This window comes from Mustela nigripes, chromosome 4 (genome assembly GCF_022355385.1).
Source record: "Mustela nigripes isolate SB6536 chromosome 4, MUSNIG.SB6536, whole genome shotgun sequence".
NCBI classification, from domain to species: Eukaryota; Metazoa; Chordata; class Mammalia; order Carnivora; family Mustelidae; genus Mustela; species Mustela nigripes.
Window position 1 is genome coordinate 178117465 of NC_081560.1, and position 27268 is coordinate 178144732.

Sequence of the window (27268 nt, forward strand, 5' to 3'; positions counted from 1 at the left end):
ATGGTGACCAATAACCCTGGTAAGTTACAAACATTGAAAATGGACAGTATTTATAACAACCTTCATTTCAAAATCCAGACTCACTTCCATAGATTGAATGATCTGGTAAAGAATTTGTGTGGGGGGGGGCATGTAACCCAAAAAACAAGGCAACTGGACATTCTAGGAAAAAAACAGAAGGTTCTATTAGAAAAGCATGATCTAGGGGCATCTGGGTGGCTAGGCCATCTGACTCTTGATTTCAGCTCAGGTCATGATCTCGGAGTCCTGAGATGGAGCCATGAGTCAGGTTTATGCTCAGCACAGAGACTGCTTGAGATTCTCTCTCTCCCTCTGCCCCTCCCCACCATGCGCTCTCTCTCAAATACATGTATCTTTAAAAAAAAAAAAATACAGGGGCGCCTGGGTGGCTCAGTGGGTTAAGCCGCTGCCTTCGGCTCAGGTCATGATCTCAGGGTCCTGGGATCGAGTCCCGCATCGGGCTCTCTGCTCAGCGAGGAGCCTGCTTCCTCCTCTCTCTCTCTCTGCCTGCCTCTCTGCCTGCTTGTGATTTCTCTCTGTCAAATAAATAAATAAAATCTTTAAAAAAAAATACACAATCCAAATGTAAACTCATTGGTCCAAATCAGAACTGGATGTATGTATGATTCAACGGAAAAAACCAAAGTAGATTCCAGGCAGGAGAAATGTTGATTGAGGAGCTGTACTGTACTAGGGATATATGGAAGAGGGCACATGTTTACTCTTGCAACAAGAGAAAACAAAGGCAACCAGAGAATCCAGGAAAATGAGATGGCACAAGTAAAGCATAATCCAAATATGGAGGAAACTAAAAGGACACTCATGTTGAGCAGTTCGTGTCTATGAAAAGATCATTCATTTGAATTTTCTCCTCTGAAGGGAATGGGTAACTGAATAATGAGGTGCAGACAAGGAAATGTAATTATAGCACACTAACTGGCTCTGAAAGGAAAAATATTTATCTAGTCATAATAATATGTTTCTGTTTATTGATATTCAATTTTTTGGAGCCAGCCTACAGATAAAACACGAAAGACTTAATTATGATTATAGAGCAAAGTCTGATTGTTATCAACTTTGACGGAATGAAAGTCAAAGTATGGCCGGCAGCCTTTGGAAGATGGAAGGGAAGAAGACAGGCAACATAGCTTAAACCTTGTCTTGCAAAGGTAGGGAGTCAGGTTATGAGGAGTAGGAGGTATGGATCAAAAAAAAAAAAAAATACTGGGGCATCTGGGGTGCCTCACTCGGTTAAGCATCTGACTCTTGATTTTGGCTCAGGTCATGATCTCAGGGTCATAAGATCGAGCCCAATGGTCTGCTTAAGATTCTCTCTCTCCCTCTCCCTCCGCCCCTCCAGCCCCCATGTTCTCTCTCTCTCTCTCTCAAAAAGAAAAAAAAAAAAAGAAGAAGAAGAAGATGATGATGATGATTACTATTTAAGTTTATAGTGGAAACCGGGGCACCTGGTTGGCTCAGTGGGTTAAGCCTCTGCCTTTGGCTCAGGTCATGATCCCAGGGTCCTGGGATCGAGTCCCACATTGGGCTCTCTGCTCAGCGGGGAGCCTGTTTCTCCCCACCTCTCTCTCTCTGCTTACTTGTGATCTCTGTCTGTCAAATAAGTTTATAGTGGAAGCCATTAGATGAGCTAAAAACAATGTTACTGACTGTAGAGGAGGAGGACTTGAAACAATGTGGAGAGAATTGTCCTGTAGGAGCTCTTGCCCCCCAGCTTCATGTCAGCCCTTGCCCGGCCAGCACTGGGATGCTCAACCACAGTGTCCCCTGTTCAGCCACTCCCAGAGAAGCACTGTCAGCAGGGACACTAGAGGGACGCTGAGGCTCCAGGATGAAAAAAGGAGGTGCTCCTTCCTGTTGGCTCCTGGTTCCTGTCAGTGTTTTTCCAGCAATGACTTGTCACCTCTGCATGAACAATTGTCCAGTAGCAGCCAAAGGCTCTGGTTTGCAGCTGTTCTAAAACCCCTGGTGCATGGGGTACCAGGGTCACCTGGTGCCCACTCAAAGATGCCAGCACTATCTGGCTAGCACCCCTCTTCAGGGACTGAACCCCAGCTCTGGAGACAGCACCCTGGCCCGGGTCTAGCAGCCCTTCCTCCGAGTTTCCTCATTTGAATTAACAAGCCTCTTCTGTGTCCCCCACCAGCCCCCTGCCAGTGGCTGCTCCCTGCAGTTGTCACCTGGGAGCTGCTATCTGGTCCCCTTTTTGCCTTTGGTTCGCCAATATCTGATTAATGACGATTCTTTGTATTAAACTCTCACAGTTAAAAATAAGCGGTGTGATTTGTTTCTTGCCCTGATCCTGGCTGATCCCAAGAATAGGTGGGTTAAATTCTCATTTATTACTGCAGCGAGTTAATAGATCATGTGTGACTAAAGTTAATATATCAAAACTTAGCAGGGTAAGCGTGTTATATAGAGAGATGGGGGTGACCACCAGAATAACTGTCGCCTCTGGGGTCAGGGCTGGGTTTGGGGGTGAGGAGTGGATTGTTGCTCACCTGTATAATTTCTTTTAAAAATTTTAATTCTCTATCCTCTCTCTTTATATTTATTGTGGAAACTCATTGGTAGGGAATGGAGAAAATACAGTATCTCCTAAAATTTTAAAGTAAAATCTGGTGGACTTGAAAGTCAAAGTCTGATTTGCCATATTTTGGTAAATGGAAAAAAGCCCTCAAATTCAAGTCTTCAAACAGCTCTAGTCACTAATAACAAATAATCCTAAAATGAACAAATGAAAACCAATGTAATAAGTAATAATAAATTGAATACATAATTCATTAATAAGTTGAACAAATAATAACAATTATAATTGAATAAATTAAATTATTCCTCCATTAAACAACAGGAAATGAAGTTGTTTTGACTATTAAATGAAAAAGAAAAGCCTTGTTGAAAAGACAAAGGAAAGTCAGTGGATGGCAGAAATATTAAGACTCGTTTTCCCCAAAGCTTCTCATTGTAGAGATGAGTGAGGAGAGCTCCAGACAGAAGAGACTTGGTTACAACTGAATGAAATTTTGCTGTCCCCGTGCTCTAAGGAGACCTATGCCGTCAGGTATAGTGTTAGGCTCTAGGGACTCCAAGGTCCCTTTCAGCAAAAACTTTCACTCTCATCAGAAGAGGCAGGAATTCAGGGAACACTCAGCATCCCTCTTATGTCCAGGCCCATTCACAAGGACTGTCCTGGGTGATGGGTAATCTTCCTCTCAAGGCTGTAAGATAAGTGGGATTAACTCTACTTTGAAGAGGAGGAAACCGAGACTCATAAAAGAAAAAAGAATTGTCCAAAGCCAGGAATGTCTGATTCCGAAGCCCCTATGCTCTCCCTTGTGGCACTGTGATCTACAAAGTCATAGTCATAAGTAACAGGAGGAGGGTGCTGGCAGAAGGGGAGTGGAGAGCACTCTGTAAAGAGAGTCTCCCTGAGCTGAATTTGTTTGACTTGAAGCCCTATTTCAATGAACCATTGTGGTGGGAAACCCAGCCTCTCTCTGGGCCTGGCTCCTATAATACTAACACTCCATCTTTTTGCTGCAGGAAAAGAAGTTTGCTATGAAAGGGTGGGGTGCTTTAAAGACGGTTTACCATGGACTGGGACTTTGTCAAGACAGTTTGCAGGTTTGCCCTGGTCTCCAGAGGAGATAAACACTCGCTTTCTGCTCTACACTAGACGTAATCCCAAAGTCTATCAGGTAAGCTAATTTGCTGCCTTCACACATCAGTTATTCTACATCAGAAGATGTAGCTATAGATACAGAAGGCCTAGGTTCAGTAACTGACTCTGGCACAAACTACTGATTTCAAGGCCAATATTTCTTTTTAGTATTGTGAGCCATATTTTCTTGTCATATTATTTGTTCTAGGACTTAAATATAAAGATTGTTCTGCATCTCTTGTTTCATATGAAATGAATTTGATACTCCATTTGATTAATATACTAATTGAGAACTTTCCACAGGTAAGAGTAGGGACAAGCAACAGTATCTATCATGTCTCAAATTGATTAAATAAGACAGTATCCTGTTTATTGTATTAGGGAAAATGGGGTATGTAAACAATTAACTTCTGTTGCAGAACCAATTATAATCTGTTACGTAAGATACAAAAAAAGGAATCTGGGGGCGTGGTGAGGAAAAGCTTACCTTCCCCTTGGGGGTGGGACAGGAACCAGGAAAGGCTTTGAGGAAGACACCTGTTTGAGGTGTGTCCCGCAGAATGGGCAGGGTTTGTGTAAGCAGAGACACACAGGGAAGTGACAAATGAAGTGGTGTGGACAAAAGAGAGCCTGCAGAGTATGTCTGATGTCATGTCGAGTTGAACGGAGGACAGAGAGGAAGTGCTAGAGTATGGAGTTAGTTAGAAAAGTAGTTTAGAGATGAATTCTAGGGGACTAGAATCTTCCTGGGGACTCTGGGTTTTATTCTGTGAGCCATGAGGCCCCAGTGGGAGTTTTTAATGAGGCTATAGGTTTTTTACTCTGGCTGCAGTGAACCTTCGTAGACTGGAGCTGGGAGAGCCTGCAGGTGATTGCCAGAGCGTGTAGTTCTGAGCTGCCCAACACACTAATCATGAGCTACATGGGTATTAAAACTAAATAAAATGAAAAATACCATTTTTCAGCTGCACCAGCCACATATCATGTGCTCAGTAGCCCTCTGTGTCTAGTGGCTACCATTTTGAACCATGCAAATGTAGGCTATTTCCACTATCTCAGAAAGTTCTATTTGAGAGTGCTAGAAAACCAGACTCAGGGAACTAGCCTGAGCCAGAGCAAGGGCACAAGTATGAGAACAGAAGACCGACATGATGAACATCCTAAACTGTCCTGAGATATCACATATGAGTCACAGGAAGAATAATGACCCTCTTGTCAAGAAAACTTGAATGGGGATGCTGGAGAATGAGTTACATTTTGGACCAGTGAGGTTTGGTCCGGCTATCGGGTATTTGCATCTTAGAGCTCAGTGGGCAGTCTGGAAAAAGAGATGCCAAAGTCTTTTACCCCGAGGTAAGAGTTGAAACCCAAAGAGTGATGTGATCTTAGGGGCAGAGAAAAAAAGCATGATACTAGACCTAAGTGGAACGAAGGCCAGAGAACAAGCACTCCACGGTGCAAGATAACTTCCCGTCTCTACCCGCCCCTGTGTCTCCCTGAGCCTCCCTTTCCATCAGACCCAGCCAAGGCACCACACCAACAGAACCTGATGTGTAGCTCTCCACAGACCAGACGCACACGTACGTAGGGGCACACGGCTCTTCACTGAAATCTGCCCTTTGCTCTGTTGATGACAGCTTTATCCAAAACAAAGAGGAAAAGCCTTTATTTGGGTAGAGAGAAATTTACCAAGAAAGTGTACTCAAAAATGTGATTTCCGTAACTATCAAAAAACCAAGGGAGGGATGTTCCACAGCTTTAAAAAGAAATGGCATCGCAGTAGATGCCACAACATGGATGAACCTTCAAGACATTTTACAAACTTAAATAAGCAAAGACGCAAAAGGACAAGCATTGTCCGTTCCATGAAATTCCCCTTATGTGAAACCCCTAGAATAGCCGAATTCGTAGAGATGGAAAAGTAGGATAATAGTTACCAGGGCCTGGGGGAGGGGACATTGGGGAGTTACTATTTCAGGGTACAGGATTTCAGTTTGGGATGATTAAAAATTCCTTGAGAGGGACAGTACTGATAGTTACACAACAATGCTGATAACTTCGTCTTACTAAATTGTATACTTCAAAATGGTTAAGATGGTAATTTTTGTGTTCTATCTATTGTGAATCTGTTGAATATAAAAGTTTTGGAGCACCTCTGCTGTCTGGTTAGAACTTTAGGGTACATGTGTGTATTCAGGACTAACTGAACCCCTGGTCTTGTCCCTCAGTCCTCATAGGACTCATTGGTCCTTAGTCCCTCTACATAGTGGCCATGTACTTGAACTTCCACAGAGCACAGGCACCAAAACAGGTGATAAAGGTCAGTCTTTGGGAGAATGTGGACCCTAAAGGCAATGAAGAGGCTGTCAGACACTGAGTCCTCTCCTAATAAAGGGACCATAAAGGCAACATTCCTCATGTCTTTTCTACTCCCTTCCATTTGGAAAAAACCCTGTGACAAACCAGATCTGCCCTTGAATTTCGCAGTGGATGGAAGCCTGAGGGTTTGGTGTTCAAGTGTTTTTACACCAACAGTCAGGATACAGGTTGGGTCAACGTCCAATACTAAAAACCTCAATGGCCCCAGGCTTGGCCCATATGCTACACTTGGTGTATGAGAAAGCAGAAGTTAACCGCGCAATGGTTTAATGTTCTCTTTTCCCAGAGGGAGGGCTTTTAAAGCTAACCGTGGTGCAATAACCTGGACTCTTCAGAGAGTCCCAGGTCTTCACAGCTACACTTCTGTAAGAATGAATCCAATCTGCCATCCCCCACAGTGGCTCATACAGTTAGTCACTGGTGGTGATGCACATTTTGCGCAATTACGGTGGTTTCTGGGCCTGCAGCTTTTCTCAAGGCTGGGACATGCCTAACTGGTGACTACTTTTGACTGACTGCAGATGAGATCACTGAGAGAGTAGCCATGCTCTGTGGAATGGGTCGATCTCATACCAGTCAGGCTCTGTGATTCTTCAACGATAAGAACGTTAAAAGTAAAGGTCTGAGCTCCCAGCTCACCACGGAAACTTTACCTCGCCCTTTCTTGGGATAACCCCTTCTGTCTTGACACCCTTTTATGGCTCTGCCCTCACGGCAGCAGAAGCTGAGGTGTTCTCTTTGAGTTGATTCCATGGTGTTGTTTCCTGTTTTCTAGGTTAGTATGTCATTTCACAGGGGTGTGCCAGATTGAATACGAAGAGAACAAACGTGTTTTTCCACCTTTCCTACTTTATTGAATTCTTGAAGGCTTTTGTGACAGTAGAGGATGCTGGGGTCCCATAAGACTTGCCGCATGGACACTTTGAAGCTTTCACAAGGCCCCACATCCAGCCTCCAGCTCTTCTCATGACGTAGAAAGATTAAACAAACTTTTTCTACCAAATCCCCTTTCTCAAATAGGATTGAGGTGTTTTTTTCTTTTCTTTTCTTTTTTGACACAGAAATAAAAATATGGTTGGTTGTTTAAGGAGCTCCAGTTGGAGTTGGAATTAACATCTGGATTCTTTTAAATATGTAGATGGACAAATGTTTTTGTGTTTGGATTCCATGATTCAGTACAGCAGCACTTCCCAAAAAAAAAAAAAAAAAAAAAAAAAGCCCAGATATGTTTGATTTTCTTATCTGTCTCAACAAATCCCACATCTGCTCTGGGCCATATCAGTGAAGAACAGTATGATCAGACCCCAACTTGAGAGCTCAGTGGTAGAACATGTGACTTCAGGGAACGACCATGTGGGTTTCAACCCCTACACCAGGACTTGTTAGCTGAAGGGCCTTTGGACAAGTGACTTCTCATTGTGCCCTTTCCTAATCTGTAAAGTTAGTACCTACCCCACAGTGTCATGGAGGGTGAATGAGCTACACTACAAAGTGCTTAGAACAATTCCTGACACATACGAGTGTAGCTATATTATAATGACTACGTAAGTTAATTTAGGATTCTCCTAACTGCTTGCTTACCATCCTGGAGATATTTTAACTAGCCCGCAAGTTGTATGATCAACTTGTATGTTACTGTTAAACACAGAGCCAAGAACAGGCCCTTCCTTTGAAGGATCTTTGCTGTGGGATTTGCCATGGTCCAACTTGCAACTCGCTGATTAGAGGGCTCATCTTTTTTTTTCTCAAAATAGTATTTTGAGCATTTCTTAGAGTGTGCCTTTTCACGTTTCTTTTAAGAACGAAATCACTTCAATGCCTAGTATCACTTTAATTGAGTTTAGTTGGTTATAAAAACAATCCAACAAAATACAAGAAATACGAAAGAACATTTAAGGTAATTACATAAGATGATCATTAATACGCTATTGTGCTGCATGTGGCGAGATCCTAAACTTTATTCCCTCCCCCATAAAGTGGGGTGAACAGACTCTTTTGTCTCCTTGTCAGCATTTCCTAAGCCTCAAGCAGCACACGGCTCATGGATTCCACGGGCAGCAGAGAAGTAAGTGCTAGAAAAAGTGAGGCTGACGGGAGCCCTGAGTACAAGGGACCCAGCATTGTCTTACAAACCTTGCCCTAAAACCAAACGTTTTTCTTTCCCTTCCTTGTGATTACTTTTATATATTGTATTTGATAATGCATTAATAATTTCTTGGTACTTTGCCGTGTGTAGCAGTAACTATTTCTTTGGTAAAAATGTATTAAAGAAATTGTTAAAAATCAAAATGTAGTGGAAGACTTTTGAGCAGACTTGGAATAATTCTACTAAGTGTCAAATAATTTTGAATTGTTATTTTGCCTTAATCTCTTTTCACTTGAAACAGGAGATCAGTGCAATTAATTATCTAACTATCCAAACCTCGCACTTCGGAACAGACAAGATGACCCGTATTAACATCCCTGGATGGAAATCAGATGGAAAATGGCAGCAAGACATGTGCAATGTATGATATGAATAGACTCTTCTTTATACTGGTATAAAAGCTGTATGTTTAATGGGAATGTACTTTGCATATATTAATGCATATTCATGAAAAATCCTCCATTCAGTTACTCACATTGTCCCTGTCCCGAGGCCCCAAATGAATTATCCATTTCCCATTTATACCCACTTATTATGAATTGCATAGATTATAATGGGAGCATATTTCTTTGTAATTATTCTTTGATAAAGTCTCACTTTTGACAAAAGATTGAACGAGATGATAAATTTCTCACTTAAGGGAAAAAATTTTCCAGGTTCACTCTAAGAAATTAATTTTCCTCCCTTACACTCAAGATTAATAGACTGCTAACATCGTAAGCAATTAATTATTTATAAGGCCATATAGTATAGTAGAGTCAGGCTGCCTGAATTCATACCGTGGTTCTATGTACCACGATCATGGCTAAGTTTAATTAACTTGTCTGCGCTTTGGATTCTTTATCTGTAAAAGGGTTTAAATAAGATGATATATGCAAAAGGTTTAGGGCAGAACCTAATGTGTACTCTGTTCTCGATACCTGGTAGTGTTATTTCTCCCTCCTCCCCAGTGTTATTTCTTATTCTGGAATCCATTGCTCAGTCACTTTGGCTTTCTTTAATTCCTCTTTCTTACATACATAATAAATCTTTGTGCCAGGTGTTACTGAAAGCGGAAGACGTGAATTGCATTAACATAGACTGGATTAACGGTTCGCTGGAATACATCGACGCCGTCAACAACCTGCGCGTTGTTGGGGCTGAGGTGGCGTATTTTATTGATGTTCTCACGGTAAGAAAAGTTGATTTTTTAAAATTATGTTTAATTGGTTTTGCATCATAACACTGAGGATTTGCGTCGATTTTATGGCTTTTTTATTGCTTACACAACTTCTAAGCGCGTTGTGAGATACTAAGCATTCGGTATGGTGACCAGGAAAGGGAAGGGACTTCTTGGAAAAGAAGTGCCTGTGATTCTACAAAGCGCCACTTGGTGGCAGTGTCCCTTCACAGGCTCCTCATCCAAGGCTTCCCCACCCCTGACCCCACCCCCAAGGTCATGTCCTGGGTTGGCTTGTAAGACTGGCTCCTGCCAGTTAGTTTTTGTCCCATGGTAAACCTATCCTTAATGATTATAAACTATTCCCATCTTATGAATGCCATTTGTTGGGAATGTGAACTACATGGTCCCACAGAAACTGGGTTCTGTGGCAGTGAATTAGTCAGGTCTGTGGTCCAGCCCAGGCACAATAACACCTACATTTTCTAAAAGAATAAAATAGCCAAGTCTTTTGCTATATAGGAGGGTTACACCCTGAGACATTTATAAATCTCCATATGCCCTACCATTATAGAAAGTAATTTCCCAACATAAAATGCAGCTAAGTAAAATCTAAAGATTTATGACCCTTTCAGACTCTTAAGGTGGGTTCACTCATTCATTCAACAAATATTTTTCTCTGCGCCGCTGTGGGCTAGGCGCTGTTCTAGTCACTGAAGATACAGGGCGAGTGAGACAGTGTTTCTGGTCTCACAAAGCATGAGGACAGTACTATGAAGTCCAAGGCAGTGGGACGGAGAGATACTGGAGCAGAGGCTAACCTAGGTGGGCAGCCCAGGGAGGTGATGCTTGCACCTGAGCTCAATGAGGAACCCGCTGGAGGGGACTCATGGGGCCAAGTCCTCACCTCTGCCCCCACACGGCTTGTCCTCTCGTCTTGCCTTTGAGGGAGACCAGGGCACAAGGAGGTACTTAGAATGGGTCCTTGCATCCAAAAGATGAAATCCGGTTCATCTCTTCGGAGAAATACCTGTCCTAACCTTTTGTGAATTTCTTGTGGATCCTGGGACCTGCGCTGTGGGCTCTTCTTGGTCCAGGAAATAAATGGCAGTGACTTGTCGGAGAGGAAATGTTTGCTGAGCGGAAGGGGAAAGCATTTGCTGTGGTCCATGTTCGGTGAATTGATGGGGACAGAGAAGGGGATGTCTGCAGGGGGAGGAGGGCTGATCCGATACCAGGCTGTAGAGGAAGACAGAGAGAAACCCGAGATTTGAAAGGGTGACCGCGGTGGAGGAAGGGGCCCCCTAATGATCAGGAGACATCCTTGGATGCACGTTCACATGTGACGGACGGAGAAAATACTTTTATAAGGCAGCACGTAATATTGTCATTACTGGTGGGTAAAAAGTGGAACATTTGATCAAATGACAAATTTATCCACACGAAGGCGATTGCTTGATTTTCACTGTTACCGTGAAGAGAACTTGAAGCTCAGATGAAACTGAAAGGGCTTGCTCCTTTGTTCCCTGTTGAGTGTGCATGTGTGTGTGGGTGTGGGGGTGTGTGTGTGTGGACTCTTAGGCATACAGTCACTTTGGGAATAGTCGTTAAAACTCCTCGTTGAAGACCAAACTCAGCACACACATTTGCTAGAGTGTCCTTCAGCGGGAGGAGACAGACTCAGGGAAGGTGTGTAACAGCCCCGGAATGACCGCGTTTGAGCCACGATGGGAGTGTGCTGGCAGGGTTGGGTCTCAGGGATGGGCCGGAAGCCATCACTGTGGCTGCTGGGCTGTTCTTTTCCCGAGGACCATGAGACCCCTTAGCACAGGGAGAAGAACCTGACCGAGGTCATTCCTGCAGGCCTGTCCTGTCCTTTCTTTTTCAGCCAGACAAGGAGGCAGGGGGTCACTTTGTCCTTTGACTAGTCGCCAGCCTGTGTGTGAGAGGGACAAATAAGATATGTCAGGCACAGGGAAGCCATTCTGCCTGGTCTCTTAAAAACCTGTGTTCTGTTTTCCTTTGAAAACCCAATCAGAAAAAATTTGGATACTCTCCTTCTAAAGTTCACTTGATTGGCCACAGCGTGGGAGCACATCTGGCTGGGGAAGCTGGGTCCAGGGTCCCAGGCCTGGGAAGGATAACAGGTAAGCCTGCCGTGGGGGTGGGCCTGGAATCTGCTTCCATGTTTGTCTACACACAAAATCAGTGTCTGAGACACCAGCGGGAGTAGAGGAAGCAGATATAAGATAGGAGGGAACGGGGCTCAACTCACATGACAGCGCTTTCAAAGCAGGAGGGTGGAAGTCCACGTTCGAGAATGTTCCCTGGGGGTCACCTGCGGCGGCAAAGTATCGGGAGCTGCCCACCCAGCAGTCGAGGGTGGCTTATGAGTTACGACATGCGCCGTGCCACTCCGGAATGAGCCAGAGCCTCACTGACGGTTCTGGTAGGACGTCCGGGACACATCGGGGTCACAGCTCAGCGTGGACGCTGGCTGTGTGAACTGTGCCTACGCCGTTCCAGTTGCTAGAATGCTGACTCTTACCCCTGGACATACTGTCAAGTCTAAGAATAAGTTGCAGACTCGGGTATGCATACACGATGAATTAGCACGGTTTAGGATATACTGCGAATTAGATTTTCGAGGACGATCATCATCTCCCTTTCCGGCACTGCGACTTCCAAACTAATCGAGTCAGATGGAGGGAGATCAAAGTGTCAGCTCCAGTATCCACAAACTGGCCTGGCCTCTCTCTCCTCTGCATCCCCAAGCGACATTCAGGCAGCAGGTGCTGGTCTCCTCAGCTGCTTTGCGCGTCCTCGCCACTATCCCGGCTCAGGCCCTCTACATCGCTCGCCTGGATTTGGCCACTTGTGACAGGTCCCCCAGCCCAGTCCCCCACAAGTGCTGCCAAGGCATCATGTTTCCAAATACGAGCTGCCGCTCGCTGCCAGAACTTTCTGTCGCCCAAAGCCTCTTAGCTTGCCACATAATGGTTCATGTATCATCGTGGCTTTTCATATTTTTGTGCTATTATCCTTTGCCCTAAATGGCCACTATTCACCTTTCAAGATTCATTTCAAGTGCGCCGTCCTGCAGCAGAGTTAATTCTCTCTACTTCCCAACTCCTTTCAAATACTCCTCTATTATATTCCAAAATGCAACTTCTGTGTTGCATGGTTCTATATATACACATATATAATTATTCATTCACCTGTTTATTTTGAGACACTCTTAACTACTAAGAAAGTCTCTCTTACCCCCGCCCCTCCCCAGGCCCAACATATAGTATGTGTACATTTCCTGTTGGTTAAAACAATAAACTATAGTTCTGTGTGTGTACATATATACACACACATACTTATGCTTTAAATTCAAACTTGAACTTTAAGTATCTTTTCCTAAAAATAGTTAAGAACTCCAGATTACGTGTATAGTGTATGGTCGCTGCAGCTTCCCGGTATAGCAGACTTTTCCTGCTTGAAAACTTCCTCTTTCTTCCAGCTCCCAAATCCCAACACCAATGCCAACATCAGCCCATGGCCGCCTTTCTTCTTGGAGATAATAAAATTGTATTTTTATTCTGAAGTCATCGTGTAGCAAAAATCCCCCTTTGCTCTAAGTTTTCAGGCCCGGGAGAGTGAAGAAGTGGGCAGAGTTTGTGAAGAGGGAACATCCTGGGGCCTACACAGCCTGTGGACATTTCAGCCCTAAATCAGAGGGAGGAACTTCACTATTCACGTGTTTGCAATCACATGGGGTCACCATAGATTTGTGAAGATTTTGTTTTTCTCAATTTTGATTTCAAAAATCAGATACTATTTAACTCCTAATTCTTCCTGCCAAGTGAATTATCCCGTTGAGTAAGTAGAAAATAATACATTTTTAAAAGCTCTCTGAAAATCCGAAAATTGCTATAATTTAGATGTTGGAATCTATAGTCCTTGCAAGTGGTTAGTTTGGGAACAATCGTGTTCCTTGTGTAACAAAAGAACCAAAACGTCAAGAAAGATAGGAACTTTACCATAAAACCAGTTCAAAGCAGAATTAAGTGACAGATTTTAAGACATGTATAAGTTGAACCTTCTGCTGTCTTTCCCCGAGACCACCTGGAACCCCCCAAATGCAGGTTCCTGGCTCCCCTGCTACTTGCCTGTTCTCTGATCCGCAGAGTCTGATGGGCGCCTCCTATTTTTGGAGGCATCTCTGCAGAGTTCTTGACTTCATCAGAAATTTGCCGCTGTTCGGTGATCGCACACAAAATAATCAAACAAACTTCCTAGAGTTGAAGATCGATCCTGAGCCTGTTGTGTCTTACAGGCGCGGGGCCCAAACATTTACTGCTCACTCCTGCCGTATTTCCACGGGTCAGCTGCAGCTCCACTCCAAGTCCTCTCCACTCCGGGACCCAGTGTCCACTTTACCGCAGAGACTTTTGCTAAAATGTAAATCTCCCCTTTGGCAGACCTTCCCATTGCCAACCAGATGGTGCCCCAACCCTTTTGCGTGGTTCAGACTACACCTGGCCCCTGCTTACAATGTTAGCTTTGTCTTTCACCCAGTTCAAAAATTTTGTACCCCAGCCCTCAAAAACCGGTTATAGTTTCCCAAATGTGTTAACTGTTTCACCTGCAGGCCATGAAGAGTCTCTTTCTTACCCCTGGGGTGCGGCTGTCCTCTCTTTACCCTGGCCGAGTGTCCTGGTCCCTCAGATCTCTGCTTGTATTTCCATGTCCCGCAGAAGCGTGTCCCAACTTCCCAAGTCTGGTTTGTGTGTCCCTTCCCTGTGCTCGCATAAAACCTAGGCTCCCCTCGGTCTCTGGACTGAGAGCTCTGGATGGAGGTGTCTTCCCCGTCCAACAGAAAGCTCCTTGAGGACAAAGCCAGGCCTCATTCCTTGTACTCAAGTGCTGAACCTAGCTCCTGGCCCATAGTAAGTGCTTGATAATAAGTGTCAAATGTGTAAATGAATAGATCCGTGAATGGTCATAACATCGTAGAGACCTCTACATAGTTTACCTTTATCCCTCCTAGATACTTGAACAGGACACAGTGGGCTGAGGGTCTAGACACTTGGGCTCTTCATCCGTTTTGCCTCCAGTGTATGATGACTTTGTTGAATCACTTCATGTCACCGAATGTCAGGCTTTTCATTTGTAATATAATGAGGTGGAAATAATGAGCCACAGCTGAAAACTAAGCTGAAGCATGTTGCTTTATAGATTCATGTTTAGAGTGAAGAGCTCTTATCTTTTCTTTTTATCTGTATTTTTGCATACAGATGTTGCTTTTAAGGTCATCTGCGATCCATAACCTTAGTTACATAGATGGTAATCCCTGTACAGACCCTAGCATTTGATTCTTCCGACTTTGTTGCTTGGCATTGTCTGGACACAGCCTTGCTTGTGCATAGGAATCTGACATTGTATAGAGACCTGCATGTATGTACTCAATTTAGGGATCAGTACTTTGTCTTGGGGGGTGTTCGACCTGTGTAAATCTATCCCTCCAAAATAACAACAACACTATTAATGTGCTCTTGGAGAGAACGTGTGTTGGTCTAATGGCCTTTCGTGCTTTTCCACAGGGTTGGACCCAGCCGGGCCATATTTCCACAACACTCCAAATGAGGTTAGGCTGGACCCCTCGGATGCTGACTTTGTCGACGTCATCCATACAAACGGAGTTCGCTTGCTCTTTGAGTTTGGTAAGTTTTTGATACAAACAGAAACTACACTGAAGCATGGAAAAGAATCTTAGAAGCATTTATCCTGCTTTTATCGATCTCAGGTGCTGGAACTATTAATGCTTGTGGTCACCTTGACTTTTACCCAAATGGAGGGAAGCACATGCCAGGATGTGAAGACTTAATTACACCTTTATTTACCTTTGACTTCAACATTTACAAGGAAGGTAAATACTTCTTAAAATATGAAGCTAGCTATTATACATTCACTCAGCTCCCTCCTTGGACAGGATGCACACCCTTTTGCACATAACATAATATGAAAATATACTTTGGCCCAAAACACAGTCACATGTATGAAGCTCCTACTAGCTGTGAGATCCACAAGGTCACGGTCCGTGTCTTAGTTATCTTTGTATCCCCAGGGCCTATCAGAATGTCTAGCATATTGTAGTCACTCCATGTAAACAGGAGAATAAGTTTATTCATTCAGCAGGATGTACTGAGTGTCCCCTACGTGCCAGGCATTATTTTAGGAACAGCAGATGTAGGAAGGAATGCAAAAGACTAAAACTCCTCCGTGATGGAGCTAATATTCTAATTTGCTAGAAAAACAGTAATAGAGTAAGGAGACAAAATAAAGCATAGAATTAAATATGAGGTGTTGGTGTTGGTGGGGGCCGAGTGGGGAAAGGAGATTTTTGATAGGGTGGCCAGAGACGACCTAAAGGACTTAGCCATGAGGATATCTGGGAGAAAGAAAGGCAACCCAAGCCAGTGGGTGGGAGGCAGCCAGTGTAAAGGGCCTGGGGCAGGAACCTGCCTGGGAAGTTCATGGCAGTGAGGAGCCTACTGTGGTTAGAAGGAATTGAAAGATGAGAGTAGTGGACATGAAGTTAGAGAAGGGACAGAGGGAGAGAATACTGGGCTTCTGGACCATTGCAAAGATTTCAGCTCTTACTCCAGTGAATTGGGAGATATGGGAGGATTTGGAGCAGGAGATAGGATTGGGCTCACTTATTAACAGAATCACTATGGATCACACATCAATCACAAATTAAACAAATAGTATTTAACCCTTTATAGTAGTTTCCGATAAGAATAGTATCCATAGAGCGTCTGGTAATAAGGCACCAAAAGCTATTATTTGGGAATTTTATTATTCTCTGGATCTACCTATCATCATCATGTAAATAATGAAATGTATCATACATAATATATAAAATACATAATAATATAATGTATGATGATATGATAATAAATGATGACTAAATATCTCACCATCGGATTTCACATGGTCAGAATATCTCAATGATCTAATTTTTTTTCCCGATGATCTAATTATTTGATCTTCCAATTGGCTACTGGAGTGGAAAGATACACAGATCATGACATTGAGAGTAGCCGGAGTGTCCTCCTCTCTAGAGACAAATTGCAAAGTTTTAATATCTGTTCTGAAGAGTAAATGTGATTAGAAGTGTCTATTTGCAATGCCTACTGAAGAAAAGAAACAAAAACTGGTGAGTTACAGACACTCAGTGAGAAAGCCAATTCCAACAAGAAAAGATAAGCAAAATTCATTCAAATAAGGCCTATTATAAAACTTATTTCTCTTCTTATTTTCCATATTATGACTTAAAATCCCTTCTATTAGGATAAAATAAAATATAGATCATAATATTTCTTTATACAACTGTATATATACACAGAACTTTTGAAATTCTGTAAAGAATTAATTCAAGTAAAACACATTTATTACAAGCGACCATTTTAAGATGTTATAAAATTCCCTACAACTTTATTTAAAGTTGTATCCTTCATGGTATGATTTAGAAAAGTTTGAAAACATGAAAATATTCGATTTTACATTATATTTATTACTTAAAAAATCACTTATTTTAAAATTTATATTTCCCAAATGCTAATGAACTGTCTTGTCTACATCACAATTAATTGTGAATATAAATCTGAATATAAAAGACCTGATGTAAGAGACATCCTTGTTTAAAAAAAAAAAAAAAGATGATGCCCATTATTGATCTCGGCTTTCTGAAGTTACCCTGTCTCAGCTAACTATTGCATGACAAACCAGAATGGCTTAAAAGAACAATGGTTTTGTTGCCCATTTTTCTGAGGGTCAAGATTCAGGCAGAGTTAGGCAGACACTTTGATTTGCAGTGAGTCACATGATTGCATCTGGTTGGGGGCTGCACTGGGTTAAGCTAGGTGGGAAGGTTCAACATGGTCTTCCATGTCTGGGGTCTTGGTACTGGTTCTGCGCAGCAGAGAGCCTGATGTGGGACTCGATCCCAGGACCCTGAGATCATGACCTGAGCTGAAGGCAGAGGCTTAACACACTGAGCCACCCAGGTGCCCCTGGTCTGTTCCTCTTAAGGGCCTTTCTTCCCAGCCAGTTAACGAGGATTTCTTAACAGAAAAGCTGGGTTCTAAGAAAGCAAGAGTAGGTACTAGAACTTTTTTAAGACTGAGGACCTGAATTTGTACGGGGTCAATTCCTCCACGTTCTGCTGGTCAAAGCAAGTCAGAGGACTAGCTTACAATCCAGGGTGGGGTGGGGAAAGTGGGGGGAAAAAAAGATAAACTCCTTGCTCTTGGAGGGAAGAATGGTAATCTATTGTTCCAAAGAGGTGAGGATCTAAAAAATAGTGACTCACTGGAGGCCACTATTGAAGTATAACGATCTACCACATATACTATAACTAAATCTAGTTTCTCAGAGATCAACCAAGTTGTGCAGATCATTGGAAGAATAGTCCACGGCAGATGCTAGAGATCTTGCTGTAAGTTAGAGAGCATAAAGGACTAGAATGCTAACTTCAGAATGCACGAATGTATTTAGATCTATCTTACTTATTATTGCAATAATAATAAATATTAGTGGCCATAATGTCATGCCTGACAATGACAAAACTAAGTTGTCTTTAGCATTCATTATAACACCTCTCACTTATCATATCTCGATGTTCAGTTGAAGGTGTGCACTGGTTCACATTGCTGGCTGTTTTGTGATTGAGTAAGAGGGAGTTGAGCCTTCCTGCAAACAGGCAGGCAGAGAAGGAATTGATCTAACGTGGGGAATGCTGTACGCACAAGTTTACTGAAAGCTCTAGGTGCTTTAAAGCTCTAAGTCCAAGATTCAGAAAGTATTGAAGATAACAGAACACAGAGTCATTTGCATTTGCATTGTTTATTTACCCTGCTTGAATGTCCCTTGAGGGTCACACAAAGAATTCTTTGATACAAAGAAAACGGTATGTGCTATTGAGATAAAGCTTGTGCTGTATCCAGCCTACATACAAGGTCTGGCTGTCTGGACCTCCCACATCAGGCATATGTTTTTTAAAGTTACTTTTCTAAGAAATGGTTCGTACTATTAGTTCTCAGTTAATCCGTTTATTGCTATCTATTAATTAGAAATTGTCTTCGCAGAAGTGGCTTCCTTCTTTGAATGCAACCACGCCCGCAGTCATCGCTTCTACATTGAGAGCGTTCTCAATCCGGATGCATTTATTGCTTATCCTTGTAGATCCTACAACTCTTTTAAAGCGGTAAGTTAAGTATCTTGCAGTGGAGTTGAATTAGCAAGTCATTTTTTGAACCGTGATCAGCCAACAAAAAATTAGTGCTTTGAGTATGTGGCAAACAATGCATCTGCCATTTTGGGAAGTAATAGATTTCTTTCTCTGGGCAGAGTACTGAACGGTAGCAGGATTGCTGAAGGGCTTAAATAACTAAACCAACTATTTGTATTCTGGTTGTTTCAGCTCTTTTGAAGATTATATCCAATTTTGCGTTTGGGGCCATTTGTTATGCAGTAATTAGATGCTACTGTGTAACGGGCTTAAGTCCAGGGCAAACGTTTTTCTGTGTACATATTTTAAATGTCATCTTCAAAGATGCCCCGAGAAGGCTGAACCAATCAATAGCTACAACCGAACATATTACTATTTACTTGGAACGTGAAAATTATTTTATTAAAATTTAATTATTTATACAGAGCTGAACTAAGGCACAGATATCTCACAGGAGCTCCACACAGATCAATAAGGGACAAAATACTAAATCTGATTTTGCTTGAGTCATAAAGCGCATGGTGCCAGATCTGAACTAAATGTATTTTTCATTTGGTTATCACTATGAAAAGGAGAAAGAAAATCTATTTTGTAGTGGGAAGTGGAAAGATTTTCCTTCTTATGCTTCAGAGACCGAATTCCCTGTTTGATCAGGGTAGAAAATGTGGGGTTTCCAGCTGGAGTTTATTGTAAGTAATAGCACTTTGAGACTAAGTGCTGTTGGGATAGGAATAAGCTGTTTCTGTCTTTTTAACCAGAGCAAGGTGACTGGATACCCTGCGGCCACCTTCCTCATCTCCGGAGCCAACTGCTCTTACCCATGGCACGCCCTGGTGAACTGCTCAGGAAGCTTGCCAGCCAAACCTGGCATTTCCCCAGTAACCTTCTTCTGCTCTGCCTCCTCTTTCTTCTGGCCCCAGATGCTGCTCTGAGTAGCTAAAGGGATCTTGGCACTTACTATACTGAAGGCAGGTAGAAGCCCTCAGAGTCACAGGATGGTCAGATAGAATGGACTACAATTTGCAAGATGGGAGAAACTTAGATTCCTGGGCCACATGGATGCTAATTATGGCTATAAACTGGAGGACACGGAGTCAATTTCCTTGACATGTTTTATTGTGCTTCTACCCAAACAGTCGTAAAAAGGAAGTGAAACGAAACAAATAGAACAGAACAGAATGAAATAGAATAAAATGAGATGAAATGAAATAAAATAAAATAAAATGAAGGAGGAGTTCAAGTACTGGGCTGTCGGGTTCACACCCTTGCTCCCTCACTTACTAGACATGCATCATTGGACATATTCTCTGCACTTTGGTTTCTGCATCTGTTCGATAGGGAGGCTGAAAACACTGTAATAATAAAGAGGCTTATCAGTACTAATTAGTTAAACACATACAACATGCTTAAAAAGTGCCTGGGACATGGTAAGCACCTAATAAATATGAGCCCTTTTATTATTGTGATACGTTTTATTTATTAAAAATAGAGTTTTACATGGGATGTTTACTATAATCCTAGCCTAAATGTCCATGGTTTATATATCCGTAAGTTCAAGACCTCAAATAACAAATATTAAAACACTGCTACCCAGATTTTTTTTAAGTTAACATTTTGTTGTTGTTGTTGTTTTAAGATTTATTTATTTATTTGAGAGAGAGAGAATGAGAGAGAGAGAGCGCGCATGAAAAAGTGGGAGGGTCAGAGGGAGCAGCAGACTCGTTGCCAAGCAGGGAGCCTGATGCGGGACTCGATCCCGGGACTCCAGGATCATGACCTGTGCTGAAGGCAGTTGCTTAATCAACTGAGCCACCTAGGCATCCCCATTTTGTTAGTTTTGCTTTAGATCTTAAAATGCACAGACAAAATTTAATTCCCTTTCATTCCCTTCACGCCCTCCCCTGAAGCAGGGTTTGAGGTGAATCCCATATGTATGAGATTAATAGCATCACACTGTATCTTTCTCGATTTGCTTTTTTGTTGTTGTTAAATTTTAGAATTGAGATCTACATTGATATAGAGAGATCTGATGTATTTATTTTCTAGGAATCAGTCACAATTTATTTCTTCACTCCCCTACCAGCAGGCATGTTGGTGGCTTCCAGGGTTCGCTATTAAAAGCAGTTCTGCAGTAAACACTTCCGTAGGTGTGCTAGTGTGCTTGTGTGGAAGCTTCCTTATGGGGTGTAATACAAGTGAAATTGTCAAAGCATATGTACATTTCTGTCTTGTTTAAAAGATCTTATTTATCTATTTGAGAGAGAGAGAGCAAACAGGGGAAGGAGCAGAGGGAGAAGGACAAGCAGAGCCCCACAAGGGGCTTGATTCCCCCCACCCCAGATCATGACCTGAGCTGAAATCAGGAGGCAGACACCCAACGGAGCCACCCAGGCACCCCACATTTCTGTCTCTATTAGACATGTCCAAATTGCTGTTCTGCAATGTCTGTCCATTTACATTCTCATCAGGACCAAGCGAGAGTTCCACACATGTCTTCACCACTACTTGGTGTTGCACATTGTTTTAATTTCTGCAGTTCTGCTGAGTAGGAAATTGTATATTATTTTCATTAGTGCATCACTGACAACCAGCAAGATTGAGCAGCTTTTTACATAGTTATCCTCTTCTGGGGGTTATCTATTCATAGCATTTACTCATTTTTCTAAGAGGCCATTTTTCCTCCCCTCGGTTGTTTTTGTTTTATTTTGTTTTGTTTTTGGAAGACAGGGTAGCCTTTTGGGCAACTTAGTCATTTTTAAATGCATATGCTTTATTTAAATTTCAAAGATTTATTATAGTTTAATAACGTATATAGAGTTTATGGAAGGCCAACATTTCTTTTTTTTTTTTAAGATTTTATTTATTTGTCAGAGAGAGTGAGCACAGGTAGATAGAGAGGCAGGCAGAGGCAGAGGGAGAAGCAGGCTCCCTGCTGAGCAAGGAGCCCGACATGGGACTCGATCCCAGGACACTGGGATCATGACCTGAGCTGAAGGCAGCTGCTTAACCAACTGAGCCACCCAGGCGTCCCGGAAGGCCAACATTTCTAATTACATTTCTAACCTACCTCTTCTTTTCTGTCCCCAGGGAGATTGCTTCCATTGTCCCAAAGAAGGTTGCCCCACAATGGGTCATTTTGCTGATAGATTTCACCTCAAAAATATGCAGCCTAATAGATCATATTATTTTTTAAACACTGGGTCTCTTTCCCCATTTGCCCGTAAGTATCGTAGCTCAGGTTTTTTTATTGTAATGCTTTAAGGTACTTATCGTTAAAAATTCAACAGTTTTTACTGAGTGTCTACTAAATCACTGGGCACCGGGCCAGAAGCTGAGGCTGCGTGAGGCAGCAAAACAGTGAGGACAGACTAGTGCGGAGTTTTAATCCTGGGTAATAAGCATTCTAATAAAAGACGTGCAAAGGAGGGACGTCCATAACCAAATCAACAGAGCTTTCTGAGGGAAGGTGATTTCCAAGCGGATTCCCGAGAGAGGAGTCAGAGGGAGTAGGAAGTGGGAACATCCAAGCAGAAGGAACAGCATGGGTCAATGTTTGGAGGTGAAAGAGAGTGAGAGAAAGAAGAAGCCCCATGGAGACCCCGAGGAGAGTAATACGAGATGAGGCAGGAGACGTAAATTAAGTCAAATGATGAAACATGTGCCATATAGGGAGATTGGACTTGATCCATAGCTCCTGGAAGGCCACCAAAGGGTGTTAAGATGATCAGACTGGTTTCTTAAAAAGTCATTCTAGTTGCTGCATGGATTAGAGGGAGACAAGACGGAGGCAGAATAACCGGTTAGGACACGTGTTGCCTCACCGCCATGGAAGGTGATGGATGGAAACTAACTTCGTGTGCTAATCATTTCACAATACATCATTAAGTGTGTATCGCGGTCGCGGTGTGCATATCCGCAATGTTTATATCTCAGTAAAGCTGGACAGAAAGGTAGGAGATGGGGAAAGAGTATGGAGACGGGAGGTAGAAACCAAAGGAAGCTGTGAGTGGATGTGAGGGATACAGAGAGTCGAGAAGTCAAGGACGCTTCTGGCTCGCTGAATGTTCTCTATTCGCTGAGCTTGATGGCACATGAAGAAAAACTGGCTTAAAGGAGTTAATGGGCCCAGTTTCTAACTCACCAGGTTTTGAGATGTCTTGGGATGGCGGGGGAGGATGTGCCCACAAGGCAGCCAGAGATACGGGCGACTGATGTGATCTCCAGAGACTTGAGAGGTACCCCTGGGTGTAGACAGCCATCAGAGCTGTGGAGGCGGGTGATAGAATTACCCAAGGAAAGTGTGTCAGATGAGAGAAAGAGAGCAGGGAAAGAGACTGAGAAAGATCTCAGGCTCTTTCAGAGAGGGAAGGTAAACCGATGCGGAGAGCAGTACAAGGAGCCAGAGAAAGACGGACAATGAGGAAGGGAGCATGGATCCACGGCACAAAACATGCTAACAGGCCGGATGAGACGGTCCCAAGGGCTCATGGGTTGAAGTGCCGATGCCGTCCCTGGGAGCCTGGGGAGGGGGGTTTCCATGTGGAGGTGGCAGGGGGGTGGGCTGAGGAGGGAAGAAATCTGGCAACAATTAACTCAGGAATTGAAAATTCTCTCTGGAGATGTTTCTCCTTTGAGACCTTTTTCAAACAATTTTAGGAAGAATTGCATTTTCCCCCAATGTGTTCTGAAACATACAATTTCAGAATTCACAATGAACGATGTGTTTCGTTCCAGGTTTTGTAAAAGTGACCCTTGGCCACTTTCAAGGGATTCGTCCTGGGGGCAGGCTTTGTGCTGCCCCCGACCTGGGCTAACTGAACATTCCGAGTGCAGAGCCTGGTGGGACAGGAAGAGACAACTCACTTCACCTCCCAAGACCCTCTCGCTCGCTAGGTTCTCTAGATTTATTCTGGATGAGTTGTCAAACCGTGGCCAATCAAAACCCAGCTCTGAAGAGTGCACATGCTAAAGAATACAAGTGTAGCAGACCAAAGAAAGCTCATGCTTCCATTTTTTAAAGTCCTAAAAATGCCCGGAAGATTAAAGGATTTTATTTAAAGAACATCATGATACTATTTGCTTTCATAAAATGAAAACAAGTACATGTATATGTCTTTTTAAATGTAGCTTTTCACCAAAGTCACTCAAGCTATATAAAGTTGTGCTTTTTTGTCAGCAAGAACAGCCACGTTCAAGGCTGAGAGTTGCATCGACATCCGAGTGCCCGGGAGGTCATGCTTTTTGTGTGTTTTCACCTCTTTATTGTCACTCTTTTTTTTTTTTTTTTTTTTTTTTAATTTCCAGGTTGGAGGCACAAATTGTCTGTCAAACTTGATGGAAACAACGTCACTCAAGGGACCCTGTTTCTCCGTGTAGGCGGAACAACGGGGAACGTGGAGGAGTTCGTGATGACCAGGTAGGCAAGGGCCACGGACGAGGAAGCAGCAGGTGGCACCGTGCTGGGCACTCGCTCAGACTGGCTCAGTCAGCAGCTCACTCTTTTCCGACAGCGGAATGGGACTAGCATGGGCTGTCCTGACACATTTGACTTTTCTTTTCACTTCCAGCTTTCCAGATATAAAAATAGAAATCATAGGCACTTTTCTCCGCAGTTCCACCTACAAACAGAAGAGGTTGGAAAACAATAGCATAAAATCTAGATAATAGAGTAACTGGACAACAAACAGGAGTTATTATCCAGTCCATTAACATTATACAAATTGGAGCATGTGTTTTGATTGTATAGATTCAAATCACTTATAGAATAAGACATTTGTATAAATGGCCAGATTCCTAATAAGCTGTCTGAGTAGCACCCACAGATAGAGGACAAGTGTTGAAATAGTCCAAAGTGGGAATAATGCAGCGGAGACATTCCCTGAGCCTTTACCTTTGGCTAAAGTCCCCTTTTATCTTGAGTTTCCTTTCATCTTTTCTTTGGTCAGCCTTAGCATTTTTGTGTTAGAGATTTCACTTAACGTTGTTTAATTCTGCAATCTGTTTCAGAATTAAGGTTATGCACACTAATTAGATGCTACCTTTTTGCAAACTAATGAACGGATTAGATTTTTGCCTCTTTACTTTCCATCATCTTCAAAGAATGGGCAGAGAGGCATGAAAAACAAGAGGTTTCTGTGGTTATTTTATCTGTCGAAGGATGCAGTAGATTAATCATTCTGGTCCTTTGTGCACACCCTCTTGCCTCAGCAGCCCTGCCTGCAGCCATGGGTTCAGTCGGGGACCCTCTGGCCCCTGGTGAATGCACAGGCTCCAGCCCACCTTTCCATGCCCGTCTCCCGCTGTCTGGTGTCTGGTTCGTTGGTCTTCAACTCAGTCAGGTTACCCTGACTGCAGTACTTAGCATTGACTAGATCCACCTTTTCCTCTCCTTCTGACTTCACTCATGCTGTTCCTCTGTTTCAGATACCCTTCCCTATCCTATTTCATTTTCCATGTTCTTCATGTCTCCATGGAGCTAGTTCTCTGGAAGCCGTTCAGTACGATCTATTGTGTGCCTGCGGCTCTGAGGCCCACAGGCCCACAGCAAGGCTGGGTAGTTTGAGCCCTGCACAAAGGCGTCTGACCTGGGATGGGGCAGTTCCCAATCACCCCAAAATTTGCAAGAATATTTTGGGGCACCTGGGTGGCTCCATTCGTTGAGCATCTGACTCGGTTTTGGCTCAGGTCATGATCTCAGGGTCACGAGACAGAGCCCCACGTGGGGTTCTGTGCTCAGCGGGAGTCTGCTTGAGATTCTTTCCCTCTGCCCCTAGTGCCTGTGAGCACTCTTTTTCTCTCAAATAAATAAAATATTTTTTAAAAATTGTAAGACTATTTTGACATCTCTGCATTTCTTTTGCAAATATCTAAAGAAGGAGTTTGCCATCTGGTTGCACAGTCACCCAATCTTCTTTTAAGAATAATTCTTAAATTATTGTAAACCCTGTGGCTTCTACGTTAGTCCTGTGGGCTTCTAATGGTGCTGCTATGAAGGTGCTCACAGTAGGTCCACGGAGCGAAGTCAGTTCAAAGAGCAACAGGGAAATTATCCCTAAGAAGCTGGAAGGAAAGTTGCCTTCTGATAATTAAAGCAATTAATTCTATATAAAATAGAGGAAGACAGGCCCTAGGAATAGCAACAGTCATTCATTCACTTAACAAACATTTCAATGCCCACTGTGTGCCAGGAATTGTTCTGATTGCTGAGAATACAGCCACAGGTCCTGTCCTTGTGGGGCTTATCTTCCAGGGAGAAGAGACAATGCGTTAACACTGGAAGAACGAAACAGCGGGAATAGGGAAATCACATCTGGTCTAATTTGGGCTAGGGTAAGATGTGTCTTATGCCTCAAGAGAATCCACTTCCCTCTGCTCTGTTGCCATGCTCACGAAAACACCTTTGGATGACTAGCTTGATCACGTGATTCTTTTCATCCGGATAAAGAAGTTACCAGGGAGAGAGTTGGAGGACATTTTGATTAATAAAAAGAAAGCATTTCCCCATTGGGAACAGGGAAATCCGTTTGCTGTGAATTCAGCCCTTCGTTGACCGCATGACCATTTCCTGGTGTCTATAAAATCTGGTTTCTGAGACTCTAAAGCCAACACCAGACCTTTCATTGCGGAGATCCCATCAAGATAATGCCTCTCTAGGCATTCCCCAACATCGACCAGTCAAGCTTCCCATTTCCCCCGCCCTTCCTTTCAAGCTTCAGAACGCTGGTATTCCAAGACGCCGATTGACGTGCGCGAAAAGAATAAATCTCTGTGAGCAGAAGCCAGCCGCCACGACTTTCTCTTTCATCGTACACACAGATGCGGCTCCACTTGAACATTGAGGGTACCCCGGGGCGAGCTTATGGGTCTTATCTTTCTGTTTACAGTGGGACACTGAAGCCAGGCATGACTTACACAAAATTAATTGATGCAGACGTTAATGTTGGAAATGTTACAAATATTGAGTTCATTTGGAAGGAACATTTGTTTGGGCGTTCTCAGAATAAGTTGGGAGCAGAGATGGTGAAAGATATATCTGGAAAATATGGATATGAGTAAGTATTACCTTTTCCCTTGAATTTTCAGACAAAGTTTAAATTTTTTTTAAAAGATTTTTTATTTATTTATTTGACACAGAGAGAGATCACAAGTAGGCAGAGAGGCAGGCAAAGAGAGAGGAGGAAGCAGGCCCCCTGCTGAGCAGAGAGCCCTATGTGGGGCTCGATCCCAGGACCCTGGGATCATTACCTGAGCCAAAGGCAGAGGCTTTAACCCACTGAGCTACCCAGGTGCCCCAAAGTCTACATTTGTAATGGTATTTAAAACCTCCATAGAATTTGAAATTTGCAACTTGTGTAAAAATTTGTACATCTTAACATTTTATAATTAAAGGAAACTTATTTAAGAAATAAACATTATATTTGCAAAAGTGTTTACAAAATAATAATTACTCATTCAATTAGCTCTACCATGTGTCTTTTTTTTTTTACCCCATAGAGTCATTTTAATATCCTTTTTTTTTTTCCTTGAAAATTTTTCAGATCTACCTTCTGCAGCCAGGATATCATGGGACCCAATATTGCCCAGATCCTGAAACCATGCTAA

At 43.0% G+C, this 27268-nt stretch overlaps 1 protein-coding gene across 1 annotated transcript; it reads left to right on the plus strand.

Moving 5' to 3' along the window:
• On the plus strand, positions 1-27268 carry PNLIPRP3 (pancreatic lipase related protein 3). Its single transcript, XM_059397727.1, has 12 exons — positions 1-19; positions 3583-3737; positions 8467-8586; positions 9265-9396; positions 11423-11531; positions 14976-15095; positions 15179-15301; positions 18525-18643; positions 21755-21887; positions 23972-24083; positions 26551-26718; positions 27205-27268. Exons 1-12 carry the CDS (start codon positions 1-3, stop codon positions 27266-27268), a joined length of 1374 nt encoding a protein of 457 aa, XP_059253710.1.

Excerpts from the sequence above, each read along its gene's own strand:
- PNLIPRP3 (XM_059397727.1), top strand. Across the intron at positions 3,738-8,466 it reads GTAATCCCAAAGTCTATCAG|GAGATCAGTGCAATTAATTA; the intron begins GTAAGCTAATTT and ends CACTTGAAACAG. Across the intron at positions 15,302-18,524 it reads CTTCAACATTTACAAGGAAG|AAGTGGCTTCCTTCTTTGAA; the intron begins GTAAATACTTCT and ends TTGTCTTCGCAG.